At 42.2% G+C, this 25,000-nt stretch overlaps 1 protein-coding gene across 4 annotated transcripts in view; it reads right to left on the reverse strand.

Moving 5' to 3' along the window:
• Positions 1 to 24,665, reverse strand: part of LOC131938024 (uncharacterized) — a 141,145-nt gene extending 116,480 nt beyond the window's left edge. For 3 of the 4 annotated variants that reach the window (XM_059295839.1, XM_059295838.1, XM_059295842.1), the window contains exons 1-2: positions 24,498 to 24,655; positions 7,923 to 7,993 (exon numbers count right to left, since the gene is read on the reverse strand). In XM_059295839.1, the coding sequence (XP_059151822.1) occupies positions 7,923 to 7,993; positions 24,498 to 24,499 (73 nt within the window). In that variant the 5' untranslated portion in view covers positions 24,500 to 24,655. Of the gene's footprint in view, positions 1 to 7,922; positions 7,994 to 24,497 lie in introns of all 4 variants that reach the window. The other variant, XM_059295841.1, reaches the window with a different exon arrangement.
• Positions 24,666 to 25,000: the final 335 nt, after the last annotated feature.

Consider the following 25,000-nt stretch of genomic DNA (forward strand, 5'->3'; position numbering starts at 1 on the left):
CAATTAGGAACGAAGAAGAAGAAGAACTACAAAGTATGTTTGTTATCTAACTATAAAGAAAAACATGGGTCACTTTAGTATCTATTGGATACTTTTACTAATATTTAGGAAGTGACCCACGCTTTTCTTTATAGCTATCTAAATAGTATAATGTGTAGTTAATTTTGCACTTTTTTTAGTGCATTATTACATAAAAGCTTGTTAATAAAACTTTTTTTTAAATACTTTTTTGTTCCGTACTTTAATTTTTTTATAATTTACAATAGTGTTGCATGACTAAAAACCATCGCAACCTAATGAATGTGATAACGTGTTTATAATAGTGCAGAATAGTTGGATAAGACCGCCTAATAATTTGGATAAAATTTTAACGAATTCATTAAAAATTAATTAGGCATCAAATTAAGTCAAATTTAATGTCAAATTGCATTGTCTTCATGTCTTGACCCACTTGCCTTTGTACCGAATCTATCAGTTAGAAGTGCCAGAAATTTAGCTCGGGCGTTTCGATCTAGACAGACAGACTGTCGACAGACAGAGGAAGCAAGTTAAAAAAAAATTCATTAAAAAACGTTTTAATAACAAGCTTTTATGTTATAATGCACTAATAAACCGGGAGTGATCTCCCCTAAACTTTCTCGAATTTTCTTATTTAACACTACGGGGGATGGCAACTCGGGATATAGACAATATTTAATCCATTTTTAATAACCTAAATTTTTAAAAATAGAATAGAATCTCGTAGAAAAAAGAATTGCACACCAAGTGAACGCCCAATAAAATGTGTATAATAGTGCGGAACATTATCAGTACTTTATAAATTCACATGCGTTTTTTTTAGAAATCGTAAATAGCCTAAGTTACTACTTCCGGTCAACTGAAGTTACTCACAATTTGAAAGAAGGCGAAGAATTAGATCTTTTACTTATATGTGAAATTTCGTTTATCTATCTAAAATAGTACTCAAGTTATAAGCTTTTAAAAAATTGAAAGTAGAATAAGTTCCACTTCCGGCTATCGGAAATCGCTGAAAAGTTTATATGGATCTACAAATGACTAAAATCCATGCGCACCTAATGAACGTGATGAAGCGTGTCTAATTGTGCGGAATAGTTGGGTAAGAATGCCTACTCATTTGGTCAGAATTTTAATTAATTCATACAAAATTAATTAGGCAACAAATTAAGTGAAATTTAATGTGATGTTGCATTGTCTTCATGTCTTGACCCACGTGCTAACGTTGAAACAAATCTGTCAGTTAGAAGTGTCCGAAATTTTGCTAGAGCGTTTCGATCTAGATAGACAGACTGACGACTGACAGAGAAAGCAAGTTAAATAAAAGCTTGTAAATTTTTTTTATAAAAAACGTTTTAATAACAAGGTCTTATGTAATAATGCACTAAAAAGGAGAAAATAAATTATACACTACTATTTTAACAACTATAAAGAAAAGCGTGGGTCCCTTTAGTTAATTTAGTATCTATTGGATACCTTTACTAATATTTAGGAAGAGTTTCATGAGTAAAAACTATTGCGAACCCATAAGGGTTAATCAATTTATGACGTCCACAAAAATTTGGAATTTTTTACCCTTCCCCTCCCGCGTCTACTTTCGACGCCCCCCCCCCCCCCCCCCACACACACACACAGGGGCGGATTAAGCTTGGGCGGGGCCCCAGGCTTAAAATTTTTGGGGGCCCATGATATATATATATATATATATATATATATATATATATATATATATATATATATATATATATGTGTGTGTGTGTGTGTGAGCGATAAATTCGATACAAACATGTACCAAATATGTACTCATTTTTAGCAAGATTATTAGTTGCCCCCCCGTCCCCCATCCACTACCACGGCACACACACTAACAAAACACAAAGAGGCGAGATCCACCCGCTAAGTCAGCAGTACTAAATATATGACTGTTTACTTTAGGCCTGTAGAAGCTTTAGACCTCTGACCATCGACCTAGCCGGGTACCGGACGGTAGGACGATGTCCCGCGGCTGGTGGTGGGGGAAGTAAAGCCTGGTCAGAGCCTACGGATGAATAAGCGACCAACATGTAATGTTTCAAACCAACATCTTCAGTCCACTTTTTGCCAGTTAGTTGGAGTTGACCTCCCTGGCTAATGGGAGTCAAACTCCTGAGCCGATATATATACGTGTCACGATAGCTATGGAGCAGTCATTCATGTATTTATATTGGGCATGAGAATGCTGGAAATATAGACTAACATTTGAACAAATATAAATATCCATGAGAATATTATAATGTCGTTATTTATAAGGCCCACAAAAAAGTTGAATTTCCACAGTCGCCCTTTAAAGAAAGCCATGCCTGACCTGTTTCTGTCTAGGCCTAATTTAGGCATAAATGTCGGGTACCTTATTATAGGGTCTAAATAGATTTTGAGTTGGGTTAAAATAACACGGGTACTACCGTATTTGCCTTATTTGTTTTTAGGTCTACATTTTTTATACAGCTTTGTTTTTGTTATAAACAATACAGAGTATGATTCAATGAATGTGATGTCCACATAGACCTCCCTACCTCCACCCATACGTCGCCCGCACTTTTCCACAATTGTCTAAAGTTTAGTTTAGTAAGTAGGTGATTACTTATATTCTTACGATAAATCTATCTTGACGCCAACGAAATTACAAGCTAACTAATTAGGCCTAACGGTTTGTAGCCTATTTTGATTTTTTTAAAATTAAAAGTTTCGAGTTTACAATAGGGGGTAGAATGCACGACTGCTGACCCAAAAGACCTGAGCTCTAATCCCAGGTTGATATCCAAGAACACCGAACACAGATGGGTACCTAGACCAATCTCAAATTTTAAAACTACTAAAGGAAGTTAGGCATAAATCTAGAACTGATCAGAATGTCTGATTTCATGAGAACAACATATGTGAACTCTACCTAGTATTCCCTATGCTCACCAGGCCCTAATGGGCAACTAAAAATTAATCTAAGGAGTTTTAATCCAAATAACTAGATGTGGATATCCTGTACCTAAAAAATAGATCTAGATATCTTGTACCTAAAAAAAAAGTAATATCCAAAACCTCATTTCTAATGACAAAAATGTAAAGCATCTTTCATACATTTCTTAGTAGTGTAGTGGGTAAGCAAAAATGGTCAAGCAGTTTTTCATTGATTGCTAAGGCTGGTCAATAATGTTGCTTGTCTGTGGGCTTGCGAGTGAGACCTAATTCAGAATGTAGACACTATGCCTAACATTTGTATTATTTTAATGTTTGTTACCACCTCGCTACACAATCTGACGCTATCTGACTAAATAGCTTTCAAGTGCTGTGCATTTTTCAAAAGGCGTCAATCATAGAGTCATGTGTCAGAACGCAACCGCTATTTAAACTAAAGTGTGTGCTCAAATATTAAAGCATTGGCTTTTATAGTTTAAAAAAAAAACAAAAAACAAAAACCAACAATTTAGCTTTAATGTGAAATTTACTATAATTTAAAAAGGAAACTTGAGCACCCCTAAAAATCGGGGCCCCTGGCTGCAGCCCTCTCAGCACCCCCCCTTAATCCGCCACTGCACACACACACATGTGTACGTCACAAAAACGTAGTAAATCTCTCAAAACACGCTGTCCAATTACTACTTCAGTAATATGTAATGTGCACTTTGTTATCCTATTAATTCTTAATTTAATATAGGAACTTGATATTTTCGGTTATATCTCTTACTGGCAGGGGCGGAACTACAGTGCCGCCAGACCCCCAATGCGGGGGGGAGGGGGGGCACGACGTTTAGGGGCCCACAGCCGCCCATAATCATTTTTTTTAAGTTAAAATTAATTTTCTTGCATTTTTGACCTGATGGTTGTTTTGAAAAAAAGAATACTGTAGCTGCGGTTGGAGTATCTTTATTCTATAGACACCATCCCACGCCCTTGTATATTCTTTTTCCTACAATCAAACACACGCTGTTGTCGGCAAAATTCTTTTGAAAAAACATCAATTGCGCGAGAGGCCGCTAGATATTAAGACGGCTTTTTGAGACCATCCCAAATTTGGTACTGATGGATAAAAGCACATCGGTGCTTTGTTGTTCCTTTGTTGTTCCTTTCTCAGACCTCCCCTCCCACTCTTAGCCTTACAAGAAGCGAATAGATAGCGCCTCAACAACTAAGCTGGCTCGTATCGGTGGTAGTGGTAGACAAACTAGCGCTCAAACAACTAATATCCAAGAAATAAATGCCGACATTGTTTACATTTAATAACCACTGTTCTAGAAAACAAGGCAAACGTCTCAAATAAATACACGAATGATAGCGTGATATATATATATATATATATATATATATATATATATATATATATATATATATATATATATATATATATATATATATATATATATATTAGTTTCATCACTGGCACCTTGATAGTGGTTTTGTAAATAACAAACAGATAACAGATATAATACAGTAGTGATATTATATAGTAGCTAAGACATGCTGTTGCGTAAACAATTTTTTTAAAAAATATACACATCAGCTGTAGTGTGAAAGATAGGCAAACGTTCAAACCACTTCCATAAATTATTTCCCTTTTACAAATAGCGAAATAGGGGTGCTCATACGCTCCTCTTAATAGATTTGTAATAATCAAATTAAACAGCGATTACTTATCTTAATTATTATTTTTAAAAAATAAGTACTAAAGAATGGTATAGTATAATAATGAAATGTAGTTAAAACTAATAATATAAATACAAAAAAAAAATAAACATAACACGAGACACCATTACTTATACAAAGCTTCATGATTTATATACTTTTGACCGACTTAATCATTAGAAGAGGCAAACATAAATGAAAACAGAGATTTTCAAAACATACCAATGCATCCATACACATAACATGTCGTTATGATTAGATTTAATTGATTTTGTATTGTGTGTTTATATATATATATATATATATATATATATATATATATATATATATATATATATATATATATATATATATATATATATATATATACTAGCCGTCCCGGCCAGTCCCTGCTGTGGCTTCTGTGAAAAACCTTTCTGTTAAAGACCAGTACCTGTGTGTTTAGTAATCCTAAACCCGGCATTGCCCACCTAAACCACAACCAACCAAAACAACAAAACGCAAACATAACGCTTACACAATTACAAATACAAACGAAAACAAAAACCTAACAACAAACACAACCACAAACACCAATACAAACACAAAGAAAAAACAAACAAAAAAGCAAACGAAAACAAAAACCTAACAACAAACCCAACCACAACCACAAACACCAATACCAACACAAAGAAGACAAAACGAAAAAGCAAACGAAAACAAACCAAATCCAAACGCAAAACCAACCACAAACACAAATACAAACCCAAGAAAAAAACAAAAACAAAAACGAAAAAAGAAAGAACAAAAACGAAACAAATCAATGAACATGCCGACAATTATTACTTTCAGTTTGAAAAATGAAAATTATTTCCCAACACTTTCAATATTAATTTTTCAACTCATAAATTTAGACCATAAGGAATTTAATAACCTAACACTTAAATCTATCGAAGTATCCGCGACAAACATTTTACACTTTACATATTATAAGTTACATACAGAATTGAGCTTTATATATATTATATATATATATATATATATATATATATATATATATATATATATATATATATATATATATATATATGGGGGGCCCAAAAAAAATTTTGCGGGGTGGCCCATCTTTTCTAGTTCCGCCACTGCTTACTGGGCTTAAATATTAAAAGTACTGTTGAAAAAATATTTGGAATGATTAAGTATAATTTAAGCCCTAAATCTTAGGCGCTTGGTTTAATTAAATATTTTTTGTCATACTAAACAGAAACTGGAAAGTATGAAACATTTATTTTTGTATTTAATTAATAGGATTTTTTCCTGCACTCGTAGAGCCTTATAATCATAACAAACAATCATAACATTTGTAAGTAGTAGCCTCCTAGGGATCACTACCTCAATCTATGTTTACATTATTTCTCGTTTTATACCACACAAAAAAGTATTCAGTTGCAAAAGATGCGGTAAGCGTTCTGCAAAGTCTGGAAAATGTCTAGAAATTTTAATGTTAGACTTTTTAAAGTCTGGAAACCACTAGAGGAAAATGTTAGGAATTTAAATTTAAAAATAATTATCATTAAAAAAGTTTTAAAAAACCCACGTTTTCTGATTGAACTAAAAAGTAGAAAATAAATGCTATACATCACAATAATGCAAGCGATCACTCTACTATAAGCGATGAAAAACGTGGGGCGCCGAAGTAAAAGTTTTTTATCGGTCATTGTTAATATAAGATGTAAAAGTTATATTAATATTGATTAGATAACACTATTGACTTTTATTAGGGAGCTTGTAGAGAGTCAACAGTATTAGAAACTGTAAGAAAATCACGGCGCCCCACGTTTTTCATCGCTTATAGTAGAGTGATCGCTTGCATTATTGTGATGTATAGCATTTATTTTCTACTTTTTAGTTCAATCAGAAAACGTGGGTTTTTAAAAACTTTTTTAATGATAATTATTTTCTGCTTTTTAGTCTTTGTCTGTTTGTTTGCTTTAAAATCTTGCTATCGATTTTATCTTTTCGCATTCACTTTTTTTTTGGGTAAACGAAGACAACTCGTAAAAAACACGTGCCTTGAACCCGTGTCGAGTGGGTTAGCAATCGTGTGCCCAACCACTCGACCATATTGTCTCCTCCATACTGGCCACAAGTTGTTACGTTCTGGTTGTTTGTACACAAACACCGCGTGACAACTACTCAGTAAGCAAAAAGAGGGAGAGTACCGAACCTTGTTTTCATCAAATTACAATTACTGGGTTATGTCCCTTTTCCCCCCCACGTTTTTATACAATTATATAGCGGTCTAAAATGATCAATAAAATGTTTCCATGGATCAATTTAGTAATAATAACAATTGAATATTCTATTGTCATCGGAAACAAAGCTTCCCTGAAAATTTCAGCGCGCTAGCTAACTGGGAAGTGCCCGAAATTTCGATCGCAAGATTTGATTGGAAAGACGCGAAAGCAAGTTAAAGAAAACGTGGGAAAAACATGTCAATGATCTCCGTTAGTCTACAGCGTGTAACCGTACCGTGTGAATGTGCTAAGACTATATAAAAAGTCTACTGCCTCCCCGAACGAAGTGGAATTTATATGTGAAATATATTTTTTTTACCAGCGTTTGCATGTTCACGTGAATTACCTGAGGTAAACATATCCTAATATGTGTATGTAAATTACCCGAGGTAAAAATATCCTAATATATGTATGTAAATTACCTGAGGTAAACATATCCTAATATGTGTATGTAAATTACCTGAGGTAAACAGATCCTAATATGTGTATGTAAATTACCTGAGGTAAACAGATCCTAATATGTGTATGTAAATTACCTGAGGTAAACAGATCCTAATATGTGTATGTAAATTACCTGAGGTAAACAGATCCTAATATGTGTATGTAAATTACCTGAGGTAAACATATCCTAATATGTGTATATGTGTATGTAAATTACCTGAGGTAAACAGATCCTAATATGTGTATATGTGTATGTAAATTACCTGAGGTTAACAGATCCTAATATGTGTATATGTGTATGTAAATTACCTGAGGTAAACAGATCCTAATATGTGTATGTAAATTACCTGAGGTAAACAGATCCTAATATGTGTATGTAAATTACCTGAGGTAAACAGATCCTAATATGTGTATGTAAATTACCTGAGGTAAACAGATCCTAATATGTGTATGTAAATTACCTGAGGTAAACAGATCCTAATATGTGTATGTAAATTACCTGAGGTAAACAGATCCTAATATGTGTATGTAAATTACCTGAGGTTAGCAGACACAAAGTGAGTACCAACAGGTTCCAGCCTGACCCCTTGTCTTCCATGACCTTGACCCTATAACGACAAAATAGTTCATTCATTAAACCATTAATATACTATACAATCTAGAGCAATAGTTCATTCATTCAACCATTATTATAAAATCTAGAGAAGAAATATTTAGGTCGATCATAGACAGAACTAAGGTAAGGTATGATACAGATGGCCGCTAAAAGGTAAGGTGTGGTGGAGATGACCTCTAAAAGGTAAAGTGTGGTAAAGATGGCCGCTAAAAGGTAAGGTGTGGTAGAGATGGCCGCTAAAAGGTAAGGTGTGGTAGAGATGGCCGCTAAAAGGTAAGGTGTGGTAGAGATGGCCGCTAAAAGGTTAGGTGTGGTAGAGATGGCCGCTAAAAGTGGCCAACGTAAGGTGTGGTAAAGATGGCCGCTAAAAGGTTAGGTGTGGTAAAGATGGCCGCTAAAAGGTAAGGTGTGTTACAGATGGCCGCTAAAAGGTAAGGTGTGGTAAAGATGGCCGCTAAAAGGTTAGGTGTGTTAGAGATGGCCGCTAAAAGTGGCCAACGTAAGGTGTGGTAAAGATGGCCGCTAAAAGGTAAGGTGTGGTAAAGATGGCCGCTAAAAGGTAAGGTGTGGTAGAGATGGCCGCTAAAAGGTTAGGTGTGGTAGAGATGGCCGCTAAAAGGTTAGGTGTGGTAGAGATGGCCGCTAAAAGGTTAGGTGTGTTAGAGATGGCCGCTAAAAGGTAAGGTGTGGTAGAGATGGCCGCTAAAAGGTAAGGTGTGGTAGAGATGTCCGCTAAAAGTGGCCAACGTAAGGTGTGTTAGAGATGGCCGCTAAAAGGTAAGGTATGTTAGAGATAACCGCTAAAAGGTAAGGTGTGGTAAAGATGGCCGCTAAAAGGTAAGGTGTGTTACAGATGGCCGCTAAAAGGTAAGGTATGTTAGAGATGGCCGCTAAAAGGTAAGGTGTGGTAAAGATGGCCGCTAAAAGGTAAGGTGTGTTACAGATGGCCGCTAAAAGGTAAGGTATGTTAGAGATGGCCGCTAAAAGGTAAGGTGTGGTAAAGATGGCCGCTAAAAGGTCAGGTGTGGTAGAGATGGCCGCTAAAAGGTTAGGTGTGGTAGAGATGGCCGCTAAAAGGTTAGGTGTGGTAGAGATGGCCGCTAAAAGGTTAGGTGTGGTAGAGATGGCTGTTATGATAGATTATAAATATCTCTCATGGTGTCTCCACCTCTCCCCCCTTCTTGCTACCCCACAGGTAACGGTACACACCTGGACCTGAGTCCAGCGGTATTGTAAGGCTGACCGGGCCTCGACCTCAGACTGCGGTCACGAGGGCGGAGCCTGAGTCATGTGACCTGTAGGGTAGGGACGCTACAGTCCGGTCACTCTACCTTCTCCCCTCTTCGGAGGTACACGTTTATTTTGGTGCTTAGGCACTAGCCATTATTATATTATAATTATTTTGGTGCTACGGCACTTGTTCTCTACGGAGAAAGTAAACGTACGTTTGGCAACGTGTGTAGAGGATTGTGTGGCTTCATTGGAAGCCGGCCAGCTTGGGGCTAAAACTTAGTACAGAGGTCTGTGTGTGAGGAAGTGTGACCACGCCGCCCTGAAGACCAGTCGCCCCTTCCAGGCTACTTTAAATTGTATCGTTATTACGTTGTCAATTATTAATGTATTAATTAATAAAAGTTAAAGGATTGGAAACTGATTTAATTATTCAATCCTAATTTTAACCCTTTTCACTGAGCCAAATATCGGCAATCAGTTAATATTAATAATACAACATTAATAAACTCAATATTACTATTAAGGGACCTCTTGTCCAACGAGACAAACCCTAGACTAACAGGTCATTCTGTAGCTGCGGCTATATTTATTTATGTGCGGTATGACTCGCTAGAGCATATTTGCCACATTGGGGGCTCGTATCAAAGCTAGATTTTGTTTAAATATCTATAAATACTGGTACATTTTTATCATATATATATATATATATATATATAGTTATATATATAAAAAGTAGAATATAATTTTAATCTAATTCTGTTACTTTTTATGCCACAATTAGAATACAATTGTACATCCTTTACTAGTAATTACTTATAGTTTTCAGATTGTTAAAGGCAAAGTTAGACCTAGCTCTACCCACCCTAGATACCACCCAGCTAACTTCCCAGGCTGTGACTCAAAGTGACCACTGCAGTTTCGGTAAGTGTCTCTTGTTCAGGCAAGTTCAGATACTGTCAGTGCTCTACATTAATTTTTTTTTAAAAATACAGCTAACACTAGTTGAGTACCCTGACCAGTGACCACCCTACTATTCCCCCTGTACAAAGGTATCCTACTCTTGACCTAAAGTTGACCGGACGCCATGGCATCCTACCAGGCTACGCAGCGGTCACAGCTAAAGATAAAGCGGGAGGGGGAGGCGTTAGGTTACGCGGGGACAAAGCTTTTAAAATGGGTCAGGGATGAGGTGGACGCGGAACGGGCTAGGGTAGACAAGGAACGAGAATTTAAGCAAGCAGAGTGGGCTAGGGACAAGGAAAAAGATGAGCGTCAAATTCAGCTGTTAGAGCTGGAAATTAAACGAATAGAGTTAGCGAATCGTAGCAACGAGTATGTGGGGAAGGGGGAGGAGCAAATAGGTGTCGGATCATCGAAGGTAACACTACCAAAGTTTGATGGGGTGGCCGATCACCTAGACTTTTTTCTCCTTCGTTTTGAAGAAGAGGCTAGGCAAAACAGATGGAGGAAAGACTGCTGGAGTAATGAGCTCCGCAAATTAATGCCGGCAGAACTATTGCCAGTGTGCTTTATGGGACATAGAGCGGAAGCAAAAGCTTCCTACGAGGAGGTAAAAACTGCTCTATGTCGTCATTTTCACCTGACAGCACAGGGATATAGGCAAAAGTTTTACGCCATATCACCTGAGGCTAATGAGTCTATTGTTGCTTATAGCAACAGAGCAAAACATTATTTAACTAGGTGGGTAGACTTGTCAAAAATCGACAAGTCATTTGAAGCCCTCCGTGATTTGATGGTGGTAGATAAACTACTACACACTGTCAACGAGGACGTGGTCAATTTCATCACTGAGAGAAATGACCTAAATCTGGACTCGGTATTAACCCAAGCCGACAATTACATGATAGCGCATCCAGATAAAAACCTAGCACGTAAAAAGCATATAACTAAACCAATATCACACATAGGCCTAGATGACAAAGTTAACAATCAGCCCAAGTCTTGCGCTTTCTGTTTTAAAAGGGGACACAACACGGACGATTGTTTCCACCTGAAGCGTTACACGAGTGAGAATGCCGGGTCACGGAACGAGGGTTACAATGACCGCCAGCCATACTCGGGTCCGGTCAGAAATAACGCCTACTCCGCAGCTGCTGTCAGCAGGGGAAGGGGAGGCTATGGTAGCGCAGCGGTGGGCCAGGTTAGCCTTGGCAACCTTTTTGTTAGCCATCAGGCAGAAGAACAGTTATTGGCAATGTCGGACAAAGATACAATAGGTGACAGAAAGCATTTTGATCAAAGAAGGGATCCTCAGTTAGGTCTTGCATGTTTCGAGGGGGACATAGAATCTAAGAGAGGAAATATAGTTGATGGTGAAGTTAATGGGGAAAAGGTTAAGGTATTAAGAGATACCGGGTGTAGTATTATTGGTTGCAGAGAATCGTTGAGTAATGGACAAAACAATAACGACACCGTTACTTGTACTTTATTTGATGGTACAAAAGTGGTTTATAAAGTGGGATGGATTAGAATCAAATCTCCATATTTTACCGGGTGCACTAAAGCGGCGCTCCTGAAAGACCCGCCCGTGGACTTAATAATTGGTAACGTGAGTGGGGCGACGATGGGTAATAACCTAGACGTAGCAGCCGCCCTCGTCACAAAGGCACAAACTAAGAAAGTAACTAAAAAGAATGACATTACAAGATTCATCGCTGAATTTGACGTGACTGTCGAACAGTTCAAACAAATGCAGAGAAAAGACGAAACGTTAGCTAAGACTAAATTATTCGCTCAGACTAAACTGGACCATCACGGACCCTCTCAGTTTTATTTTAACAGCGATGGACTGTTGGTGAGACGATACACCGACGGACAGGGCGTCGAGTGGGACCAATTGGCTGTACCTAAACTGCTGCGGCAGGTGGTACTTGACCTGACCCACAGCAACAAGCGGTCAGCTCATGTGGGCGTGGCCAAAATGAAAGCTCAAATCTTAGAGCATTTTTGGTGGCCTGGCTTATCAAAGTCAGTATCCTACCATTACAAGACATGCAATGTTGGTCAAACACACAAGAAAACTAAGGTTGGCGCAAACACTGACCACGAAAATAAATCTCAAAACAATTATAAACACTGGGACTCATTTAGAGACAGAATAAAAACCAGTGCAATAAAACTAAAAGCTACAGCTAATACTTATGCTCCAAAGAAAAGACATATTGCTCCAATGATAAATAACATTGTGTATAACGGTTATAAAAAGTGTAACAAAGCCTATAGGCCACCTTACTAAAAACAAGAATAGCCTGACAATCAATTCTGAACCAATGCCTGTAACATAAGACTTACAGAAATGTAGGTGGTCAGAACGGTCACAATACGACGCTAGATAGACAATTCTATATAAATGTATATTTACATAAAATGCATTTGTTATCGTGTTTTATTTCAGTTTGATAAATTACATGTTTAGTTAACATGATGAATGTATACTTATTTTACATGTCTTTGCATTTGTTTCATAGAGCACCCACTTTCAGTGTAGGGTCTACTATGCACAGCTGTTCAGTTGAATGTACCAAGTAAACTCTTTTAAATATAGTTATACTACTCACCATTTCTTTTGGACATAGGTGTCATTACATTTATGATAGTCCTACTTATACATGTAGTTAAAATTGATTACTTTTAGCGGTGTAAACGCTTTTGATTTCCTTGATTTTTATGTAATACAGTTGTATAATGTGATCGCACTGTAACCTTTTATTTTACACAATGACAAAATGTATGGTATGTAAGGATTTAATATGAAAAGTGTGTTTAGGTTGCGCTAAAGGTGTGCTTTAAGCAAACCATTATCGCGGGGAGGGGGATGTTATGATAGATTATAAATATCTCTCATGGTGTCTCCACCTCTCCCCCCTTCTTGCTACCCCACAGGTAACGGTACACACCTGGACCTGAGTCCAGCGGTATTGTAAGGCTGACCGGGCCTCGACCTCAGACTGCGGTCACGAGGGCGGAGCCTGAGTCATGTGACCTGTAGGGTAGGGACGCTACAGTCCGGTCACTCTACCTTCTCCCCTCTTCGGAGGTACACGTTTATTTTGGTGCTTAGGCACTAGCCATTATTATATTATAATTATTTTGGTGCTACGGCACTTGTTCTCTACGGAGAAAGTAAACGTACGTTTGGCAACGTGTGTAGAGGATTGTGTGGCTTCATTGGAAGCCGGCCAGCTTGGGGCTAAAACTTAGTACAGAGGTCTGTGTGTGAGGAAGTGTGACCACGCCGCCCTGAAGACCAGTCGCCCCTTCCAGGCTACTTTAAATTGTATCGTTATTACGTTGTCAATTATTAATGTATTAATTAATAAAAGTTAAAGGATTGGAAACTGATTTAATTATTCAATCCTAATTTTAACCCTTTTCACTGAGCCAAATATCGGCAATCAGTTAATATTAATAATACAACATTAATAAACTCAATATTACTATTAAGGGACCTCTTGTCCAACGAGACAAACCCTAGACTAACAGGTCATTCTGTAGCTGCGGCTATATTTATTTATGTGCGGTATGACTCGCTAGAGCATATTTGCCACAATGGCCGCTAAAAGGTTAGGTGTGGTAGAGATGTCCGCTAAAAGTGGCCAACGTAAGGTGTGGTAAAGATGGCCGCTAAAAGGTTAGGTGTGGTAGAGATGTCCGCTAAAAGTGGCCAACGTAAGGTGTGGTAAAGATGGCCGCTAAAAGGTAAGGTATGTTAGAGATGGCCGCTAAAAGGTTAGGTGTGGTAGAGATGGCCGCTAAAAGGTTAGGTGTGGTAGAGATGGCCGCTAAAAGGTTAGGTGTGGTAGAGATGTCCGCTAAAAGTGGCCAACGTAAGGTGTGGTAAAGATGGCCGCTAAAAGGTTAGGTGTGGTAGAGATGTCCGCTAAAAGTGGCCAACGTAAGGTGTGGTAGAGATGGCCGCTAAAAGGTAATGTATGTTAGAGATGGCCGCTAAAAGGTAAGGTGTGGTAAAGATGGCCGCTAAAAGGTAAGGTGTGTTACAGATGGCCGCTAAAAGGTAAGGTGTGGTAAAGATGGCCGCTAAAAGGTAAGGTATGTTAGAGATGGCCGCTAAAAGGTAAGGTGTGTTACAGATGGCCGCTAAAAGGTAAGGTGTGGTAGAGATGGCCGCTAAAAGGTTAGGTGTGGTAGAGATGGCCGCTAAAAGTGGCCAACGTAAGGTGTGGTAAAGATGGCCGCTAAAAGGTAAGGTGTGTTACAGATGGCCGCTAAAAGGTAAGGTATGTTAGAGATGGCCGCTAAAAGGTAAGGTGTGGTAGAGATGGCCGCTAAAAGTGGCCAACGTAAGGTGTGGTAAAGATGGCCGCTAAAAGGCTAGTTGTGGTAAAGATGGCCGCTAAAAGGTAAGGTATGTTAGAGATGGCCGCTAAAAGGTAAGGTGTGGTAGAGATGGCCGCTAAAAGGTTAGGTGTGGTAGAGATGGCCGCTAAAAGTGGCCAACGTAAGGTGTGGTAGAGATGGCCGCTAAAAGGTTAGGTGTGTTAGAGATGGCCGCTAAAAGGTAAGGTGTGGTAGAGATGGCCGCTAAAAGTGGCCAACGTAAGGTGTGGTAAAGATGGCCGCTAAAAGGTTAGGTGTGTTAGAGATGGCCGCTAAAAGGTAAGGTGTGGTAGAGATGGCCGCTAAAAGTGGCCAACGTCAGGTGTGGTAGAGATGGCCGCTAAAAGGTTAGGTGTGGTAGAGATGGCCGCTAAAAGGTAAGGTGTGGTAGAGATGGCCGCTAAAAGGTTAGGTGTGTTAGAGATGGCCGCTAAAAGGTAAGGTGTGGTAGAGATGGCCGCTAAAAGTGGCCAACGTCAGGTGTGGTAAAGATGGCCGCTAAAAGGTTAGGTGTGGTAGAGATGGCCGCTAAAAGGTAAGGTATGTTAGAGATGGCCGCTAAAAGGTAAGGTGTGGTAGAGATGGCCGCTAAAAGGTTAGGTGTGTTAGAGATGGCCGCTAAAATGTTAGGTGTGGTAGAGATGGCCGCTAAAAGGTAAGGTGTGGTAGAGATGGCCGCTAAAAGGTAAGGTGTGGTAGAGATGGCCGCTAAAAGGTAAGGTGTGGTAGAGATGGCCGCTAAAAGTGGCCAACGTAAGGTGTGGTAAAGATGGCCGCTAAAAGGTTAGGTATGTTAGAGATGGCCGCTAAAAGGTAAGGTGTGGTAGAGATGGCCGCTAAAAGTGGCCAACGTAAGGTGTGGTAAAGATGGCCGCTAAAAGGTAAAGTGTGGTAGAGATGAACGCTAAAAGGTTAGGTGTGGTAAAGATGGCCGCTAAAAGTGGCCAACGTAAGGTGTGGTAAAGATGGCCGCTAAAAGGTAAGGTGTGGTAGAGATGGCCGCTAAAAGGTAAGGTGTGGTAGAGATGGCCGCTAAAAGGTTAGGTATGTTACAGATGGCCGCTAAAAGGTAAGGTGTGGTAAAGATGGCCGCTAAAAGGTAAAGTGTGGTAGAGATGAACGCTAAAAGGTTAGGTGTGGTAAAGATGGCCGCTAAAAGTGGCCAACGTAAGGTGTGGTAAAGATGGCCGCTAAAAGGTTAGGTGTGGTAGAGATGGCCGCTAAAAGGTAAGGTGTGTTAGAGATGGCCGCTAAAAGGTTAGGTGTGGTAGAGATGGCCGCTAAAAGGTAAGGTGTGGTAAAGATGGCCGCTAAAAGGTAAGGTGTGGTAGAGATGGCCGCTAAAAGGTTAGGTGTGGTAAAGATGGCCGCTAAAAGGTAAGGTGTGGTAGAGATGGCCGCTAAAAGGTTAGGTGTGGTAGAGATGGCCGCTAAAAGGTTAGGTGTGGTAGAGATGGCCACTAAAAGTGGCCAACGTAAGGTGTGGTAAAGATGGCCGCTAAAAGGTTAGGTGTGGTAGAGATGGCCGCTAAAAGTGGCCAACGTAAGGTGTGGTAAAGATGGCCGCTAAAAGGTAAGGTATGTTAGAGATGGCCGCTAAAAGGTTAGGTGTTGTAGAGATGGCCGCTAAAAGGTTAGGTGTGGTAGAGATGGCCGCTAAAAGGTTAGGTGTGGTAGAGATGGCCGCTAAAAGGTTAGGTGTGGTAGAGATGGCCACTAAAAGTGGCCAACGTAAGGTGTGGTAAAGATGGCCGCTAAAAGGTTAGGTGTGGTAGAGATGGCCGCTAAAAGTGGCCAACGTAAGGTGTGGTAAAGATGGCCGCTAAAAGGTAAGGTATGTTAGAGATGGCCGCTAAAAGGTAAGGTGTTGTAGAGATGGCCGCTAAAAGGTTAGGTGTGGTAGAGATGGCCGCTAAAAGGTCAGGTGTGGTAGAGATGGCCGCTAAAAGGTTAGGTGTGGTAGAGATGGCCGCTAAAAGGTTAGGTGTGGTAGAGATGGCCGCTAAAAGGTTAGGTGTGGTAGAGATGGCCGCTAAAAGGTTAGGTATGTTAGAGATGGCCGCTAAAAGGTAAGGTGTGGTAGAGATGGCCGCTAAAAGGTTAGGTATGTTAGAGATGGCCGCTAAAAGGTTAGGTGTGGTAGAGATGGCCGCTAAAAGGTAAGGTGTGGTAGAGATGGCCGCTAAAAGTGGCCAACGTAAGGTGTGGTAAAGATGGCCGCTAAAAGGTTAGGTGTGGTAGAGATGGCCGCTAAAAGGTAAGGTGTGGTAGAGATGGCCGCTAAAAGTGGCCAACGTAAGGTGTGGTAAAGATGGCCGCTAAAAGGTTAGGTATGTTAGAGATGGCCGCTAAAAGGTAAGGTGTGGTAAAGATGGCCGCTAAAAGTGGCCAACGTAAGGTGTGGTAGAGATGGCCGCTAAAAGTGGCCAACGTAAGGTGTGGTAGAGATGGCCGCTAAAAGGTAAGGTGTGGTAAAGATGGCCGCTAAAAGGTTAGGTATGTTACAGATGGCCGCTAAAAGGTTAGGTGTGGTAGAGATGGCCGCTAAAAGGTTAGGTGTGGTAGAGATGGCCACTAAAAGTGGCCAACGTAAGGTGTGGTAAAGATGGCCGCTAAAATGTTAGGTGTGGTAGAGATGGCCGCTAAAAGGTTAGGTGTGGTAGAGATGGCCGCTAAAAGGTAAGGTGTGGTAGAGATGGCCGCTAAAAGGTTAGGTGTGGTAGCGATGACCGCTAAAAGGTTAGGTGTGGTAGAGATGGCCGCTAAAAGGTTAGGTGTGGTAGAGATGGCCGCTAAAAGGTAAGGTGTGTTAGAGATGGCCGCTAAAAGGTTAGGTGTGGTAGAGATGGCCACTAAAAGTGGCCAACGTAAGGTGTGGTAGAGATGGCCGCTAAAAGGTAAGGTGTGTTAGAGATGGCCACTAAAAGTGGCCAACGTAAGGTGTGGTAAAGATGGCCGCTAAAATGTTAGGTGTGGTAGAGATGGCCGCTAAAAGGTTAGGTATGTTACAGATGGCCGCTAAAAGGTTAGGTATGTTACAGATGGCCGCTAAAAGGTTAGGTGTGGTAGAGATGGCCGCTAAAAGGTAAAGTGTGGTAGAGATGGCCGCTAAAAGGTTAGGTGTGGTAGAGATGGCCGCTAAAAGGTTAGGTGTGGTAGAGATGGCCGCTAAAAGGTAAGGTGTGGTAGAGATGGCCGCTAAAAGTGGCCAACGTAAGGTGTGGTAAAGATGGCCGCTAAAAGGTTAGGTGTGGTAGAGATGGCCGCTAAAAGGTTAGGTGTGGTAGAGATGGCCGCTAAAAGGTAAGGTGTGGTAGAGATGGCCGCTAAAAGTGGCCAACGTAAGGTGTGGTAAAGATGGCCGCTAAAAGGTTAGGTGTGGTAGAGATGGCCGCTAAAAGGTTAGGTGTGGTAGCGATGGCCGCTAAAAGTGGCCAACGTAAGGTGTGGTAAAGATGGCCGCTAAAAGGTTAGGTGTGGTAGAGATGGCCGCTAAAAGGTAAGGTGTGGTAGAGATGGCCGCTAAAAGGTTAGGTATGTTACAGATGGCCGCTAAAAGGTAAGGTGTGGTAAAGATGGCCGCTAAAAGGTAAAGTGTGGTAGAGATGAACGCTAAAAGGTTAGGTGTGGTAAAGATGGCCGCTAAAAGTGGCCAACGTAAGGTGTGGTAAAGATGGCCGCTAAAAGGTTAGGTGTGGTAGAGATGGCCGCTAAAAGGTAAGGTGTGTTAGAGATGGCCGCTAAAAGGTTAGGTGTGGTAGAGATGGCCGCTAAAAGGTAAGGTGTGGTAAAGATGGCCGCTAAAAGGTAAGGTGTGGTAGAGATGGCCGCTAAAAGGTTAGGTGTGGTAAAGATGGCCGCTAAAAGGTAAGGTGTGGTAGAGATGGCCGCTAAAAGGTTAGGTGTGGTAGAGATGGCCGCTAAAAGGTTAGGTGTGGTAGAGATGGCCACTAAAAGTGGCCAACGTAAGGTGTGGTAAAGATGGCCGCTAAAAGGTTAGGTGTGGTAGAGATGGCCGCTAAAAGTGGCCAACGTAAGGTGTGGTAAAGATGGCCGCTAAAAGGTAAGGTATGTTAGAGATGGCCGCTAAAAGGTTAGGTGTTGTAGAGATGGCCGCTAAAAGGTTAGGTGTGGTAGAGATGGCCGCTAAAAGGTTAGGTGTGGTAGAGATGGCCGCTAAAAGGTTAGGTGTGGTAGAGATGGCCACTAAAAGTGGCCAACGTAAGGTGTGGTAAAGATGGCCGCTAAAAGGTTAGGTGTGGTAGAGATGGCCGCTAAAAGTGGCCAACGTAAGGTGTGGTAAAGATGGCCGCTAAAAGGTAAGGTATGTTAGAGATGGCCGCTAAAAGGTAAGGTGTTGTAGAGATGGCCGCTAAAAGGTTAGGTGTGGTAGAGATGGCCGCTAAAAGGTCAGGTGTGGTAGAGATGGCCGCTAAAAGGTTAGGTGTGGTAGAGATGGCCGCTAAAAGGTTAGGTGTGGTAGAGATGGCCGCTAAAAGGTTAGGTGTGGTAGAGATGGCCGCTAAAAGGTTAGGTATGTTAGAGATGGCCGCTAAAAGGTAAGGTGTGGTAGAGATGGCCGCTAAAAGGTTAGGTATGTTAGAGATGGCCGCTAAAAGGTTAGGTGTGGTAGAGATGGCCGCTAAAAGGTAAGGTGTGGTAGAGATGGCCGCTAAAAGTGGCCAACGTAAGGTGTGGTAAAGATGGCCGCTAAAAGGTTAGGTGTGGTAGAGATGGCCGCTAAAAGGTAAGGTGTGGTAGAGATGGCCGCTAAAAGTGGCCAACGTAAGGTGTGGTAAAGATGGCCGCTAAAAGGTTAGGTATGTTAGAGATGGCCGCTAAAAGGTAAGGTGTGGTAAAGATGGCCGCTAAAAGTGGCCAACGTAAGGTGTGGTAGAGATGGCCGCTAAAAGTGGCCAACGTAAGGTGTGGTAGAGATGGCCGCTAAAAGGTAAGGTGTGGTAAAGATGGCCGCTAAAAGGTTAGGTATGTTACAGATGGCCGCTAAAAGGTTAGGTGTGGTAGAGATGGCCGCTAAAAGGTTAGGTGTGGTAGAGATGGCCACTAAAAGTGGCCAACGTAAGGTGTGGTAGAGATGGCCGCTAAAAGGTAAGGTGTGTTAGAGATGGCCACTAAAAGTGGCCAACGTAAGGTGTGGTAAAGATGGCCGCTAAAATGTTAGGTGTGGTAGAGATGGCCGCTAAAAGGTTAGGTATGTTACAGATGGCCGCTAAAAGGTTAGGTATGTTACAGATGGCCGCTAAAAGGTTAGGTGTGGTAGAGATGGCCGCTAAAAGGTAAAGTGTGGTAGAGATGGCCGCTAAAAGGTTAGGTGTGGTAGAGATGGCCGCTAAAAGGTTAGGTGTGGTAGAGATGGCCGCTAAAAGGTAAGGTGTGGTAGAGATGGCCGCTAAAAGTGGCCAACGTAAGGTGTGGTAAAGATGGCCGCTAAAAGGTTAGGTGTGGTAGAGATGGCCGCTAAAAGGTTAGGTGTGGTAGAGATGGCCGCTAAAAGGTAAGGTGTGGTAGAGATGGCCGCTAAAAGTGGCCAACGTAAGGTGTGGTAAAGATGGCCGCTAAAAGGTTAGGTGTGGTAGAGATGGCCGCTAAAAGGTTAGGTGTGGTAGCGATGGCCGCTAAAAGTGGCCAACGTAAGGTGTGGTAAAGATGGCCGCTAAAAGGTTAGGTGTGGTAGAGATGGCCGCTAAAAGTGGCCAACGTAAGGTGTGGTAAAGATGGCCGCTAAAAGGTTAGGTGTGGTAGAGATGGCCGCTAAAAGGTTAGGTGTGGTAGCGATGGCCGCTAAAAGTGGCCAACGTAAGGTGTGGTAAAGATGGCCGCTAAAAGGTTAGGTGTGGTAGAGATGGCCGCTAAAAGGTTAGGTGTGGTAGAGATGGCCGCTAAAAGGTTAGGTGTGGTAGCGATGGCCGCTAAAAGTGGCCAACGTAAGGTGTGGTAAAGATGGCCGCTAAAAGGTTAGGTGTGGTAGAGATGGCCGCTAAAAGTGGCCAACGTAAGGTGTGGTAAAGATGGCCGCTAAAAGGTTAGGTGTGGTAGAGATGGCCGCTAAAAGGTTAGGTGTGGTAGAGATGGCCGCTAAAAGGTTAGGTGTGGTAGAGATGGCCGCTAAAAGTGGCCAACGTAAGGTGTGGTAAAGATGGCCGCTAAAAGGTTAGGTGTGGTAGCGATGGCCGCTAAAAGTGGCCAACGTAAGGTGTGGTAAAGATGGTCGCTAAAAGGTTAGGTGTGGTAGAGATGGCCGCTAAAAGTGGCCAACGTAAGGTGTGGTAAAGATGGCCGCTAAAAGGTTAGGTGTGGTAGAGATGGCCGCTAAAAGGTTAGGTGTGGTAGCGATGGCCGCTAAAAGTGGCCAACGTAAGGTGTGGTAAAGATGGCCGCTAAAAGGTTAGGTGTGGTAGAGATGGCCGCTAAAAGTGGCCAACGTAAGGTGTGGTAAAGATGGCCGCTAAAAGGTTAGGTGTGGTAGAGATGGCCACTTCTTCTTCTTCTTATGCGGAAACCGGCTCAGAAGGGGGACTTCCATTAGCCAGGCAGGCCTCAATGTAGTAAGCCCCGGCCCCCGATAAAGGGCCAGGGCTCCCCACACATTGGTCGCTAAAACCGCGGTTTTCTCACCAGGCTTTTCTTCCCCTCCCACCAGACGCAGGACGTCGTCCCACCGCCTGGTACCCGGCTTGATCGTGGGGGGCATCTCATCAGATCGAAAAACCTCTAGCGGCTGTTATCTGCCCCCGGCCGTCCCGCATCCACTTAACGTGGGTTTGGTCGGACCAGCGACATTATTCCGAAACCTCGTCAGGCCGCCGCTTCAAGTCAAAAGCGATATCTGACTCTTTTTGTTCCCGACTGTCTTGCACCTCTCCTCCCCCACGCTGTTCTGTGGGGGACTTGGGAGACCGACGTGTCAGGCTCTTCGGAAAAAGCTGGAACCTGGACGCACACAACAGTTCCACCGACCAGAGCGAAAATCCTCTAGCTGCTGTTCACTCCACCAGCCATCCCGCTTCCTCTGTGGGACGGCCCCCCAGCCACCCCCCGAGGATTTGGTCCGACTGGCAGAGTTCGTCCGAAGCCGTGTGAGGGCCGCAGCTTTAAGTTAAACCGTCTGGTTAGGATCGCGAACAGACCCTTTTTAATTCCTAGCAGTCATGCATCTCTCCACCACCTCGCTATTTGGGACGATAACGGAGATTCACCTGTCCAATGCGGGCAGATCTCCTGGTCCCAATATGGGGGTTTTGGGAGTCCGACATACCAGGCTCTTCGGACCGGCATCCAAGCATCAGCCAGGGGACGCTGGCCGACACGGATGCACAGACTAAAACCCCTAGCTGCCGTTCGCTACCCGGGTAGGGCACCCGTCCGTGGCCACGAGGAGGCCGCAGCATTAGGTCAACATGTCTGCCATGGGGACGTCGGCCCCTTTCGTTCCCAGTTCCTGTTCACCCACACACTCCCAAAGCCCAAAAGCCTGGCTGCAGGGATCCGAGGACACCGGGCGGCACGGACAGAGATGGCCACTAAAAGTGGCCAACGTAAGGTGTGGTAAAGATGGCCGCTAAAAGGTAAGGTGTGGTAGAGATGGCCGCTAAAAGTGGCCAACGTAAGGTGTGGTAAAGATGGCCGCTAAAAGGTTAGGTATGGTAGAGATGGCCGCTAAAAGGTAAGGTGTGGTAGAGATGGCCGCTAAAAGGTTAGGTGTGGTAAAGATGGCCGCTAAAAGGTAAGGTGTGGTAGAGATGGCCGCTAAAAGGTTAGGTGTGTTAGAGATGGCCGCTAAAAGGTTAGGTGTGGTAGAGATGGCCGCTAAAAGGTTAGGTGTGTTAGAGATGGCCGCTAAAAGGTTAGGTGTGGTAGAGATGGCCGCTAAAAGGTTAGGTGTGTTAGAGATGGCCGCTAAAAGGTTAGGTGTGTTAGAGATGGCCGCTAAAAGGTTAGGTGTGGTAGAGATGGCCACTAAAAGTGGCCAACGTCAGGTGTGTTAGAGATGGCCGCTAAAAGGTTAGGTGTGGTAGAGATGGCCGCTAAAATGTTAGGTGTGGTAGAGATGGCCGCTAAAAGGTTAGGTGTGTTAGAGATGGCCGCTAAAAGGTAAGGTGTGGTAAAGATGGCCGCTAAAATGTTAGGTGTGGTAGAGATGGCCGCTAAAAGGTTAGGTATGGTAGAGATGGCCGCTAAAAGGTAAGGTGTGGTAGAGATGGCCGCTAAAAGGTTAGGTGTGTTAGAGATGGCCGCTAAAAGGTTAGGTGTGGTAGAGATGGCCGCTAAAAGGTTAGGTGTGGTAGAGATGGCCGCTAAAAGGTTAGGTGTGGTAGAGATGGCCGCTAAAAGGTAAGGTGTGGTAAAGATGGCCGCTAAAAGGTTAGGTATGGTAGAGATGGCCGCTAAAAGTGGCCAACGTAAGGTGTGGTAAAGATGGCCGCTAAAAGGTAAGGTGTGGTGGAGATGGCCGCTAAAAGTGGCCAACGTAAGGTGTGGTAAAGATGGCCGCTAAAAGGTTAGGTGTGGTAGAGATGGCCGCTAAAAGGTAAGGTGTGGTGGAGATGGCCGCTAAAAGTGGCCAACGTAAGGTGTGGTAAAGATGGCCGCTAAAAGGTTAGGTGTGGTAGAGATGGCCGCTAAAAGTGGCCAACGTAAGGTGTGGTAAAGATGGCCGCTAAAAGGTTAGGTATGGTAAAGATGGCCGCTAAAAGGTAAGGTGTGTTAGAGATGGCCGCTAAAACTGGCCAACGTCAGGTGTGGTAGAGATGGCCGCTAAAAGGTTAGGTGTGGTAGAGATGGCCGCTAAAAGGTAAGGTGTGGTAAAGATGGCCGCTAAAACTGGCCAACGTCAGGTGTGGTAGAGATGGCCGCTAAAAGGTAAGGTGTGGTAGAGATGGCCGCTAAAAGGTAAGGTGTGGTAGAGATGGCCGCTAAAAGGTTAGGTGTGGTAAAGATGGCCGCTAAAAGGTTAGGTGTGGTAGAGATGGCCGCTAAAAGGTAAGGTGTGGTAAAGATGGCCGCTAAAAGGTAAGGTATGTTAGAGATGGCCGCTAAAACTGGCCAACGTCAGGTGTGGTAGAGATGGCCGCTAAAAGGTAAGGTGTGGTAGAGATGGCCGCTAAAAGGTTAGGTATGTTAGAGATGGCCGCTGCTAAAAGTGGCCAAGTTTTGCAGGACTATATTCTAAATCTTAAAACAGAAATAGTGTTTTTGTGAAGTAAGCCATCATTTGACTTCACATTAAAACAGAAATTGTGTTAGTGTTTGTGTGAAGTAAGCCATCATTTGACTTCACCATCCAACTTTCTTACCTGAAACATTGGGTTAGGTTTAGGGTTTTTGGAAACCCTAATATTGGAAACATTTGTGTAGCTAACCTAACCCTAACCTGTTGGCAAATGATTTTGTTTTGGTCTATTTTCAATTATTGATACCACAAACATTCAAACATTTATCGATACCTCAAACATACAAACATCGATACCACAAACATACAAACATCGATACCACAAACATACAAACATCGATACCACAAACATACAAACATTTATCGATACCACAAACATACAGAAATTTATCGATACCACAAACATACAGAAATTTATCGATACCACAAACATACAAACATCGATACCACAAACATACAGAAATGTATCGATGCCACAAACATACAAACATTTATTGATGTCTCAAGCATACAAACAAGGATCTTTGAGATATTGATAAATCCAATATTTAATGAAATATTGATAAATCCAATATTTAATGAAATATTGATAAATCCAATATTTAATGAAATATTGATAAATCCAATATTTAATGAAATATTTGCAGTGTATGAGTGTATATTCAGGCGAGTGTGTCTTTAAGTACAAATAAATAAAACACAAACATCTACCTACATGTAATAAGTTAAGATTTAAAAAGTTTTTCTCACTTGAACGAAGATTTCCACTCATAGAAACCCAAGTTGTCTGTCAAAGATTTCAGCGCTGTATAATCTGGTCAACACAGTATGTGGGACAGCTATAAATTCCGTCTGTCTTTCCTAGCTTTACAGAGCTTTACACAGCTTTACACAGCTGCTGAATCGCGAGGCTTGCCTGTTGACAATTTACCTGCCGTAATCGTCATACCGTGATGAGTATCGATACCAACTGTCTTTGTGAACAGTTACCTTGACCTCGCAGATATCGTGGACACGTTGAGCATATTTCATGTATCGATACCAGTATTTTAGACGACCAAAGTCACCAGACCGTGACGCAGCCTATGTACTTTAGTTCTGCCCTAGCCCAGCTCAAAAACATATTTGAGGAGCTAAAAAAAAATATTTAAGGAGCTAAAAAAATGCAAACAAATGTCGTGTATTAAGATATGCGAGGGGGTGGGGGGAGGGCAGTAT

This window comes from Physella acuta, unplaced genomic scaffold (assembly GCF_028476545.2).
Source record: "Physella acuta isolate Inbredline_101_S28 unplaced genomic scaffold, ASM2847654v3 ptg000228l, whole genome shotgun sequence".
NCBI lineage: Eukaryota > Metazoa > Mollusca > Gastropoda > Physidae > Physella > Physella acuta.